Genomic DNA, 12,716 nt, shown 5'->3' with positions numbered 1-12,716 from the left:
AAAGACATACCCAACACTGGGTTATTTATAAAAGAAAGAGGTTTAATTGACACACGATTCAGCATAGCTGGGAAGGCCTTAGGAAACTTACAATTGTGGCAGAAGGGGAAGCAAACACGTCCTTCTTCACATGGTGGCAGCAAGAAGTGCCGAGCAAAAGAGGGAAATGCCCCTTATAAAACCATCAAATCTCAGCTGGGCACGGTGGCTCATGCCTGTAACCCCAGCACTTTGGGAGACCGAGGCAGGTGGATCACCTGAGGTCAGGAGTTCAAGACCAGCCTGGCCAACATGGCGGAACCCCGTCTACTAAAAATATAAAAATTAGCCAGGTGTGGTAGTAGGCACCTGTAATCCCAGCTACTCAGGAGGCTGAAAGAGGAGAATTGCTTGAACCCAGGAGACTGAGGTTCCAGTGAGCCAAGATCATGCCACTGCACTACAGCATGGGCAACAGAGTGAGACTCTGTCTCAAAAAAAAAAAAAAACACCATCAAATCTCATGAGAACTCACTGTCATGAGAACAGCATGAGAGTAACTTGCCCCCATGATTCAATTACCTCCCACCATCCGTTCCACGATATATAGGGATTATGGGAACTACAATTCAAGATGAAATTTGGGTAGGGACACAGCCAAGCCATACTGAAGGAAGACAAGTCCCGAATAGCCTCTCCTTGTAGGTTGGTGCTGATTTTGTCCTTCCTGCCTTGCCTGCCTAGTGATAGCTTCATAGGTTTCCTTTTGGGGTCTTTGGTTTTCCCAACTTCTAGGTGTCTAAACCGCAGAGCTTTTTACCCTTGTCCCTTAGTAGTTTGAGGGACAAAGCCAATATAATCAACTGCTCATTTAAAATTTAGTGTTTTTTTTTGTTTTTTTTTATTATTATACTTTAAGTTTTAGGGTACATGTGCACATTGTGCAGGTTAGTTACATATGTATACATGTGACATGCTGGTGTGCTGCACCCACTAACTCGTCATCTAGCATTAGGTATATCTCCCAATGCTATCCCTCCCCCCTCCCCCCACCCCACAACAGTCCCCAGAGTGTGATATTCCCCTTCCTGTGTCCATGTGATCTCATTGTTCAATTCCCACCTATGAGTGAGAATATGCGGTGTCTGGTTTTTTGTTCTTGCGATAGTTTACTGAGAATGATGATTTCCAATTTCATCCATGTCCCTACAAAGGACATGAACTCATCATTTTTTATGGCTGCATAGTATTCCACGGTGTATATGTGCCACATTTTCTTAATCCAGTCTGTCATTGTTGGACATTTGGGTTGGTTCCAAGTCTTTGCTATCGTGAATAATGCCGCAATAAACATACGTGTGCATGTGTCTTTATAGCAGCATGATTTATAGTCCTTTGGGTATATACCCAGTAATGGGATGGCTGGGTCAAATGGTATTTCCAGTTCTAGATCCCTGAGGAATCACCACACTGACTTCCACAATGGTTGAACTAGTTTCCAGTCCCACCAACAGTGTAAAAGTGTTCCTATTTCTCCACATCCTCTCCAGCACCTGTTGTTTCCTGACTTTTTAATGATCGCCATTCTAACTGGCGTGAGATGGTATCTCATTGTGGTTTTGATTTGCATTTCTCTGATGGCCAGTGATGATGAGCATTTTTTCATGTGTTTTTTGGCTGCATAAATGTCTTCTTTTGAGAAGTGTCTGTTCATGTCCTTCGCCCACTTTTTGATGGGGTTGTTTGTTTTTTTCTTGTAAATTTGTTTGAATTCATTGTAGATTCTGGATATTAGCCCTTTGTCAGATGAGTAGGTTGCGAAAATTTTCTCCCATTCTGTAGGTTGCCTGTTCACTCTGATGGTAGTTTCTTTTGCTGTGCAGAAGCTCTTTAGTTTAATTAGATCCCATTTGTCAATTTTGTCTTTTGTTGCCATTGCTTTTGGTGTTTTAGACATGAAGTCCTTGCCCATGCCTATGTCCTGAATGGTAATGCCTAGGTTTTCTTCTAGGGTTTTTATGGTTTTAGGTCTAACGTTTAAGTCTTTAATCCATCTTGAATTCATTTTTGTATAAGGTGTAAGGAAGGGATCCAGTTTCAGCTTCCTACATATGGCTAGCCAGTTTTCCCAGCACCATTTATTAAATAGGGAATCCTTTCCCCATTGCTTGTTTTTCTCAGGTTTGTCAAAGATCAGATAGTTGTAGATATGTGGCGTTATTTCTGAGGGCTCTGTTCTGTTCCATTGAGGTAAAATTTAGTTTTAAGATACATAATTCTTCATAAATACAGCATGTTGGCACTTGTGTTTAGCTAAATGTACTGTTGTAGTATATTTCTTTCCTAAATACTTCCTTTTTCTTTTAGCTGAAATACATAGTGAGAGCATTATCCTGAGAGATGACTTTGACTCCTACCACCAACTGCAATTAAATCCAAATATATGGTAAGTTACAGGAACATTCCTCACTTTGGTTTGCTTAATGTAACAAATGATGCTGACTGCTCCTTTAAGGAGCAGTTACTTAAAATTAAGTTGATCTTCAGTGCTAAGGTTTCAGTGAGACTTGTTAAGCTATGGAACTGGGCTTAATGTAGACTGCATATAATGTCTATTACTTGACTTCTTTAAGAACTGAATCCAGGTTCTCCTCAAAGCCATGAGTGTGGTTAGATTTTTTTTTCAGTTTTACAATATCCTTCCATAGAAAATATTATGCTATTATATGTCTAATAATTTCATTCATGCCAAGCAAAGAAGGGAAATGGTTTATCTGAAATGACAAATGATTTGAGTCATACTTCCAAATAATTGCTAAATTATTAGATCAACTCATTATGTATACTCCAGTCTTTCCTTCAAAAGCTGTTTAAGTGTAACTCTGTGGGATTTTTGAGGGGAAATAAAGAATGAGCCAAAATTCACTCATTAAAAACTTGTCTAATACACAAATGGATGCCTGAATTTGTTGGCAGTCTGTTGCATTTTTGCTGACTTTGAAGAAATAGGTCTGTCGACCCAGAGTTACAATGAAAATCAATTTGCATAATTTGGAACAATATCTGAATTTGGATTTTCTATTATACTAAATGTTTTTTGTTTGGACAGAAGAGTTCAAGATAAATTAGAAACTCTAAAGTAAACTAAGTTCAAGTAATGTAATACTCAAGACTAAAAAGAAAATAATAATTTCATCCTTGAATGTCAGCATATGATATTCATTTCTGTTTTATTTTCACTTTTTAACAAATATTTAGCAATACTCATTTTATTTTTATAGTAAATTAAAAAGAGGTATGGTTCCCTCAAGTAACAAATGGTTTAGTAGAGAAGACACTAAGACCACATCTTTAAAAAGCTTATGATACAGGATAGAAATCCTTAAATGTGTTCCAAAGAGGAGTTCCAAAGAAAGGAGAGATGACTCTGGTGGGAGTTTGTTGCAGAAAGTTGCCCTTGACCTAAGAGGTGAAGATGACATATAGAGTGTTGAGGCTTCAGTATTACACAAGAAACTTTTATTTCTTTTCTAGAAAGAAATATAGATCTAGATAGTATAAATATAGAAAAAAAATATTATCAGGCTAGCCAGAAAGTCTAGTCATAAAGTCTTATACTTTATATGCCATTTAAAGAAACAGTTTATCAATAGAACTCTGCTTCCCTAAATATACATTTTCTTAAAATAAATTGAAAATCTTTATTAATAAGAGGCCAAAAAAAAAAAAACCTTTCTAAGTGCCACTTTTACCCAGGAAAAGTTTTTTCCTTCAGACATTTTGCTTTTTTATATTCCATTAATATAGATGTTATCATATGATTTGTTTCTTTCAGGGCAAATTCATTTCTGTCAAGATAATTCATTTTCTTCAGTGAGTTTTCTTGACAAATACAAAATGTGACTGTTCAGTGGTGCAAATTCTGTTGTTGTTTAAATCAATAAAATGTGATTGATTTTTCTTTGCCCGTTTTCATGACTGATCTGATAGATGCTTTCTTGACCAAAGTTATGGATTTTATGTCTCTTTTACTTAAGCTGTGGTTTTTCCTAACTTTTTTAAAAAAAGTTTTTTCCTAATTTTTAAAACAATCCTTTTTTATCTTTAAAAGCCGAGTCCTTCTGCCTTGTATCAAATATGCTTTGGAGTAATTTTACTTTATCCCTTATTGCCCACAGTCTCCTTCATTTAGCCTCTTTAAGATTCCAAAAAAAAAACAAAAAACAAAGTGAGAGTAGGGAACAGTGAAACTGTCATTATTTGAGAGATGACTGTTCTGTTAAACAAAAGGTGGCAGAGGCCCTGATATCAGACTACCGTGGTTTGACTCATGACCAAGCCACTTGCCAAATGGATACCATGAGAAAAGCAAAAACCTGCTTCACCTCTATGAGCTCTATTTCTGTGCAGTAAAAGTAGGCAAATACCATTCTTTTTATTTTTTTTAATTTTATTATTATTATACTTTAAGTTTTAGGGTACATGTGCACAATGTGCAGGTTTGTTACATATATATACATGTGCCATGTTAGTGTGCTGCACCCATTAACTTGTCATTTAGCATTAGGTATATCTCCTAATGCTGTCCCTCCCTACTCCCCCCACCCCACAACAGGTCCCAGTGTGTGATGTTCCCCTTCCTGTGTCCATGTGTTCACATTGTTCAATTCCCACCTATGAGTGAGAACATGCGGTGTTTGGTTTTTTGTCCTTCTGATAGTTTGCTGAGAATGATGGTTTCCAGTTTCATCCATGTCCCTACAAAGGACATGAACTCATCATTTTTTATGGCTGCATAGTATTCCATGGTGTATATGTGCCACATTTTCTTAATCCAGTCTATCATTGTTGGACATTTGGGTTGGTTCCAAGTCTTTGCTATCGTGAATAGTGCTGCTATAAACATACGTGTGCATGTGTCTTTATAGCAGCATGATTTATAGTCCTTTGGGTATATACCCAGTAATGGGATGGCTGGGTCCAATGGTATTTCTAGTTCTAGATCCCTGAGGAATCGCCACACTGACTTCCCCAATGGTTGAACTAGTTTCCAGTCCCACCAACAGTGTAAAGGTGTTCCTATTTCTCCACATCCTCTCCAGCACCTGTTGTTTCCTGACTTTTTAATGATTGCCATTCTAACTGGTGTGAGATGGTATCTCACTGTGGTTTTGATTTGCATTTTTCTGATGGCCAGTGATGATGAGCATTTTTTCATTGTCTGTTGGCTGCGTAAATGTCTTCTTTTGAGAAGTGTCTGTTCATGTCCTTCGCCCACTTTTTGATGGGGTTGTTTGTTTTTTTCTTGTAAATTTGTTTGAATTCATTGTAGATTCTGGATACTAGCCCTTTGTCAGATGAGTAGATTGCAAAAATTTTCTCCCATTCTGTAGGTTGCCTGTTCACTCTGATGGTAGTTTCTTTTGCTGTGCAGAAGCTCTTCACTTTAATTAGATCCCATTTGTCAATTTTGTCTTTTGTTGCCATTGCTTTTGGTGTTTTAGTCATGAAGTCCTTGCCCATGCCTATGTCCTGAATGGTATTGCCTAGGTTTTCTTCTAGGGTTTTTATGATTTTAGGTCTAACATTTAAGTCTTTAATCCATCTTGAATTAATTTTTGTATAAGTTGTAAGGAAGGGATCCAGTTTCAGCTTTCTATGTATGGCTAGCCAGTTTTCCCAGCACCATTTATTAAATAGGGAATCCTTTCCCCATTGCTTGTTTTTCTCAGGTTTGTCAAAGATCAGATGGTTTTAGATATGCGGCATTATTTCTGAGGGCTCTGATCTGTTCTATTGGTCTATATCTCTGTTTTGGTACCAGTACCTTGCTGTTTTGGTTACTGTAGCCTTGTAGTATAGTTTGAAGTCAGGTAGCGTGATGCCTCCAGCTTTCTTCTTTTGGCTTAGGATTGACTTGGCAATGCGGGCTCTTTTTTGGTTCCATATGAACTTTAAAGTAGTGGTTTCCAATTCTGTGAAGAAAGTAATTGGTAGCTTGATGGGGATGGCATTGAATCTATAAATTACCTTGGGCAGTATGGCCATTTTCACGATATTGATTCTTCCTACCCATGAGCATGGAATGTTCTTCCATTTGTTTGTATCATCTTTTATTTCATTGAGCAGTGGTTTGTAGTTCTCCTTGAAGAGGTCCTTGACATCCCTTGTAAGTTGGATTCCTAGGTATTTTATTCTCTTTGAAGCAATTGTGAATGGGAGTTCACTCATGATTTGGCTCTCTGTTTGTCTGTTATTGGTGCATAAGAATGCTTGTGATTTTTGCACATTGATTTTATATCCTGAGACTTTGCTGAAGTTGCTTATCAGCTTGTGGAGATTTTGGGCTGAGATGATGGGGTTTTCTAGATATACAATCATGTCATCTGCAAACAGGGACAATTTGACTTCCTCGTTTCCTAATTGAATACCCTTCATTTCCTTCTCCTGCCTAATTGCCCTGGCCAGAACTTCCAACACTATGTTGAATAGGAGTGGTGAGAGAGGGCATCCCTGTCTTGTGCCAGTTTTCAAAGGGAATGCTTCCAGTTTTTGCCCACTCAGTATGATATTGGCTGTGGGTTTGTCATAGATAGCTCTTATTATTTTGAGATACATCCCATCAATAACTAATTTATTGAGAGTTTTTAGCATGAAGGGCTGTGGAATTTTGTCAAAGGCCTTTTCTGCATCTATTGAGATAATCATGTGGTTTTTGTCTTTGGTTCTGTTTATATGGTGGATTACATTTATTGATTTGCATATGTTGAACCAGCCTTGCATCCCAGGGATGAAGCTCACTTGATCATGGTGGATAACCTTTTCGATGTGCTGCTGGATTTGGTTTTCCAGTATTATATTGAGGATTTTTGCATCGATGTTCATCAAGGATATTGGTCTAAAATTCTCTTTTTTGGTTGTGTCTCTGCCAGGCTTTGGAATCAGGATGATACTGGGGTCATAAAATGAGTTAGGGAGGATTCTCTCTTTTTCTATTGATTGGAATAGTTTCAGAAGGAATGGTACCAGCTCCTCTTTGTACCTCTGGTAGAATTCGGCTGTGAATTCATCTGGTCCTGGACTTTTTTTGGTTGGTAAGTTATTGATTATTTCCTCAATTTCAGAGCCTGTTATTGGTCTATTCAGAGATTCAACTTCTTCCTGGTGTAGTCTTGGGAGGATGTATGTGTCAAGGAATTTATCCATTTCTTCTAGATTTTCTAGTTTATTTGCGTAGAGGTGTTTATAGTATTCTCTGATGGTAGTTTGTATTTCTGTGGGATCGGAAGTGATATCCCCTTTATCGTTTTTTATTGCGTCTATATGATTCTTCTCTCTTTTCTTCTTTATTAGTCTTGCTAGCGGTCTATCAATTTTGTTGATCTTTTCAAAATACCAGCTCCTGGATTCATTAATTTTTTGAATGGTTTTTTTGTGTCTCTATTTCCTTCAGTTCTGCTCTGATTTTAGTTATTTCTTGCCTTCTGCTAGCTTTTGAATGTGTTTGCTCTTGCTTTTCTAGTTCTTTTAATTGTGATGTTAGGGTGTCAATTTTGGATCTTCCTGCTTTCTCTTGTGGGCATTTAGTGCTATAAATTTCCCTCTACACAGTGCTTTGAATGTGTCCCAGAGATTCTGGTATGTTGTGTCTTTGTTCTCATTGGTTTCAAAGAACATCTTTATTTTTGCCTTCATTTCATTATTTACCCAGTAGTCATTCAGGAGCAGGTTGTTCCGTTTCCATGTAGTTGAGCAGTTTTGAGTGAGTTTCTTAATCCTGAGTTCTAGTTTGATTGCACTGTGGTCTGAGAGATAGTTTATTATAATTTCTGTTCTTTTGCATTTGCTGAGGAGTGCTTTACTTCCAACTATGTGGTCAATTTTGGAGTAGGTGTGGTGTGGTGCTGAAAAGAATGTATATTCTGTTGATTTGGGGTGGAGAGTTCTGTAGATGTCTATTAGGTCCGCTTGGTGCAGAGCTGAGTTCAATTCCTGGGTATCCTTGTTAACTTTCTGTCTCGTTGATCTGTCTAATGTTGACAGTGGGGTGTTAAAGTCTCCCATAATTATTGTGTGGGAGTCTAAGTCTCTTTGTAGGTCACTAAGGACTTGCTTTATGAATCTGGGTGCTCCTGTATTGGGTGCATATATATTTAGGATAGTTAGCTCTTCTTGTTGAATTGATCCCTTTACCATTATGTAACGGCCTTCTTTGTCTCTTTTGATCTTTGTTGGTTTAAAATCTGTTTTTTCCGAGACTAGGATTGCAACCCCTGCCTTTTTTTGTTTTCCATTTGCTTGGTAGATCTTCCTCCATCCCTTTATTTTGAGCCTATGTGTGTCTGTGCACGTGAAATGGGTTTCCTGAATACAGCACACTGATGGGTCTTGACTCTTGATCTAATTTGCCAGTCTGTGTCTTTTAATTGGAGCATTTAGCCCATTTACATTTAAGGTTAATATTGTTATGTGTGAATTTGATTCTGTCATTATGATGTTAGCTGGTTATTTTGCTTGTTAGTTGATGCAGTTTCTTCCTAGCCTTGATGTTCTTTACAATTTGGCGTGTTTTTGCAGTGGCTGGTACCGGTTGTTCCTTTCCATGTTTAGTGCTTCCTTCAGGAACTCTTTTAGGTCAGGCCTGGTAGTGACAAAATCTCTCAGCGTTTGCTTGTCTGTAAAGTATTTTATTTCTCCTTCACTTATGAAGCTTAGTTTGGCTGGATATGAAATTCTGGGTTGAAAATTCTTTTCTTTAAGAATGTTGAATATTGGTCCCCACTCTCTTCTGGCTTGTAGAGTTTCTGCCGAGAGATCAGCTGTTAGTCTGATGGGCTTCCCTTTATGGGTAACCCGACCTTTCTCTCTTGCTGCCCTTAACATTTTTTCCTTCATTTCAACTTTGGTGAATCTGACAATCATGTGTCTTGCAGTTGCTCTTCTCAAGGAGTATCTTTGTGGCATTCTCTGTATTTCCTGAATCTGAACGTTGGCCTGCCTTGCTAGATTGGGGAAGTTCTCCTGGATAATATCCTGCAGAGTGTTTTCCAACTTGGTTCCATTCTCCCCGTCACTTCAGGTACACCAGTGAGACATAGATTTGGTCTTTTCACATAGTCCCATATTTCTTTTTTTTTTTTTAAGTCCCATATTTCTTAGAGGATTTGTTCATTTCTTTTTATTCTTTCTCTAAACTTCTCTTCTCACTTCATTTCAGTCATTTCGTCTTCCATCACTGATGCCCTTTCTTCCAGTTGATCGCATCGGCTACTGAGGCTTCTGCATTCATCACATAGCTCTCATGCCTTGGTTTTCAGCTCCATCAGGTCCTTTAAGGACTTCTCTGAATTGGTTATTCTAGTTATCTATTCGTCTAATTTTTTTTTTCAAAGCTTTTGACTTCTTTGCCATTGGTTTGAATTTCCTCCTGTAGCTCGGAGTAATTTGATTGTCTAAGGACTTCTTCTGTCAACTCATCAAAGTCATTCTCCATCCAGTTTTGTTCCGTTGCTGGTGAGGAGCTGCATTCCTTTGGAGGAGGAGAGGCGCTCTGCTTTTTAGAGTTTCCAGTTTTTCTGTTCTGTTTTTTTCCCATCTTTGTGGTTTTATCTACCTTTGGTCTTTGATGATGGTGACGTACAGATGGGTTTTTGGTGTGGATGTCCTTTATGTTTGTTAGTTTTCCTTCTAACAGACAGAACCCTCATCTGCAGGTCTATTGGAGTTTGCTAGAGGTCCACTCCAGACCCTGTTTGCCTGGATATCAGCAGCGGTGGCTGCAGAACAGCAAATATTGGTGAACCTCAAATGTTGCTGCCTGATTGTTCCTGTGTAAGTTTTGTCTCAGAGGAGTACCTGGCCGTGTGAGGTGTCAGTCCGCCCCTACTGGGGGGTGCCTCCCAGTTAGGCTCCTTGGGGGTGAGGGACCCACTTGAGGAGTCAGTCTGCCTGTTCTCAGATCTCAAGCTGCGTGCTGGGAGAACCACTACTCTCTTCAAAGCTCACTTGGAAATGCAGAAATCACCCATCTTCTGCGTTGCTCACGCTGGTAGCTGTAGACCGGGGCTGTTCCTATTCGGCCATCTTGGCTCTTCTCCCCCTCAAATATCGTTCTTGCAGCATTGTGTTACAGTTTCAGTATGAAGAGGTTTAGTGTATTGTAGGTGCTCAATACCCATCAGTTTCATCTCTCCCTTCCTCTCTTTCCCTCCCTGCCTGTCTTTTTCCTTCCCTTTCTCTCTCTTTCATCTCTTCCTCTCCCTTTCCCTCTCCTCCCTCTTCTCTTTTCTCTCCCACTTTCACTTCCCCTCACCCTCCTTTTCTTCCTTCTTCCCTCCCATCCTCATTTTTTTCTCTTGTGATATATTTGTACATTAGACTGTTTGTCCCTTCTAAGCCCAGACATGATGAAAACATTATTATTATTAAAATAATCTTAAGCTAATTTATTTAACTGAGTCCCCAAGTCTTCCTTCATTGCATTTTCATAAAAAACAAATGCCAAATTAAATATATTTAGATTGTAAAATCTATGGAATATATATTGATGAAAATAGCATTACAGCAAAATCATAAAGGAGGGAAAAATCAGGTGTTAGATGTCTTGAACCCCTTAGAAGTCAATGTAAACTTCCTAAAGTCAGAAACAAGCATCTAGTGAAATCATATATCCCCATGAAATATTTCCAATAAACTAACAAAGCCCCACTTTGTTTTGGAAACTGATAAGCAGTTTTAACTCTCCCAAAGCTTCTATTTTCTTGCTACATGATTTGTCACTTGAGTTTTGTCCCTTATAATATTGTCTTTGATTCTCTTTACCCCAGAAAAGAATCAGAAACCCAGTGGAGCTTTGTAACAGTATGGAAAAGAGAATCCTTTTGGCAAACATGGTCCCTATGCCACTGCCACACACCACCAGATAGAAGCAAAGTGCCTGGGTATGCTGCATTTAGCCAAATTCCCATATCTGAATACACCACCAAATAATTTACCTCAAAAGAAAAAACGTGCTACTTATAAGAGCATATTTCTCCCCCAGGATTCTAAAAGCTTTATGTGAATTATTTACTCTGTACTTCTTATTGTTAAGCAAAAGAGAAATTAAGAAACTAGTTATGTCTGTACAATCTTAGAGAGGTAGGTCAATTTAAAAGTTAAAACACTCACAATGTATTTGCTTCCATTAACTTCACCTAATGAATTCAACTTTTAATTCTATTTCACATAATTCTTTCATATTCAAGTTTATCTCATTTACTAATTACTGTACATGTACATTAAAAATGAGGAACATAAAATGATATTATAAATGAAGGTAACAGATAAATTACTCTTCCAAGTTTTTTATGACAGTTGGAATAGAAATAAGAAACGTTTTTTATGTCAACTCAGTATTGAATGTACTATCTGTTCAGTTTGAATATTTGAAATTATTTAAAAATTTAAAAATTTATGTGGTTAAAATTTCAAATAATCCAAAAATATAAGCAGTAAAAATAAGCCTCCTTCCCACACTAGACCTTTATTCTTTCTCCAGGGTCAACAACTTGGGTAATAGTTTCTGTGAGTCCTTCTGGAAATTGTTTATCCTTACACAAGTGTAGCAGTTATGAATTCTGTCCAGAAACTTGAGTATCAGACAAATAAAACTTTCTTTATTCTTCCATAACCCAACCTAATTTCTTGGTATTCTCCTCCTCCTACCATGTTGGTGGAAACTTAATTTCAGTCAACTCTGGCTTGTCTCTTCTATTTTTTTTTGTTTGTTTTTGAGCTAAGTGTCAGGTGTCTTATTAGTGCAAAGGTAGAAGGTAGAATGAGGATGAACCTCTGGTCCCCAGCCATCTATCTGTTCCTGCAGATACCCACTGTATCTTCCATTATCTCATCTAGTCTGGTGACTAGTCCACACAGCCCGGCTTCGTCCCTGTCCTCCCTCACCACTGTTTCCGAGCAGTGGTTCTGTTTTGAGCCCAGCCTGAGGGCATGGAGACTGTTCTGCTGTTCCCAGTCCTGGGCCATGGGCATCTTTTCTATGCTGTACTCTGGTGTGCAATTGTGCAACTCTGGTCCTTCTGCCTCCTTCATATGCAGAGCACAGATTCCTTCTATGCTTTGCCTCCTGGATCTCTCTGGGGCTCTGCTAGCCGTTCATATCCCCACTCCCCCAGCGGCTTCTGATTGACTTGTTTGAATGAGAGATGAGAAGTAAAGTTTTAAGTGAAGAGAGTAACAAAATCCCTTCATGTGAATATAATGGCAGCTCAGCCTTGATGAGAATGAAGCTTCTGCACTTTACCCTGGACCACAAGCACTATACCTCTGGAGCTCAACATGAATTGCATCAATTCCAATGTGCCATTGAACCCAAGAGGGTGAGGGAGAGTACAAATGAATGAATACCACTTTACCAGTGCTGTTAGCAAGTGTGTTCAATGTGGCTGCACCACTGATGAGAGAGGGCATCAATAGTGTCTTAGTCATACAGCAACAACCCTCCAAAACCTCCCCCAACAAAATGGGAAGGAAAACCTCGTATAACTAAATTCAGAAGAATGTAAGGGACCACAAATACGTCGTATTTTATTAACACTTTACTTATGCAGCTACTATTGAACATCAACTACATATCCATAGTTTCTTTTTATGAATTAAATTATTGCACTATAATATAAACACTGCCGTATTTTATGTGAATGGGGAAAATCTTGATTTTTTTGAAAAATAATTATACC

At 38.4% G+C, this 12,716-nt stretch overlaps 1 protein-coding gene across 3 annotated transcripts in view; it reads left to right on the top strand.

Annotated features, from left to right (window-relative positions):
* Positions 1-12,716, top strand: part of RELN (reelin) — a 520,521-nt gene that overhangs the window by 233,484 nt on the left and 274,321 nt on the right. For all 3 annotated transcript variants that reach the window (XM_003825720.5, XM_055114793.2, XM_063606317.1), the window contains exon 6: positions 2,347-2,425. In XM_003825720.5, coding sequence (XP_003825768.3) covers positions 2,347-2,425 — 79 coding nt within the window. The remainder of the gene's footprint in view (positions 1-2,346; positions 2,426-12,716) is intronic.

Source organism: Pan paniscus, chromosome 6 (genome assembly GCF_029289425.2).
Source record: "Pan paniscus chromosome 6, NHGRI_mPanPan1-v2.0_pri, whole genome shotgun sequence".
In the NCBI taxonomy this organism is placed as follows: Eukaryota; Metazoa; Chordata; class Mammalia; order Primates; family Hominidae; genus Pan; species Pan paniscus.
This window is presented reverse-complemented; position numbering and strand designations above follow the sequence as displayed.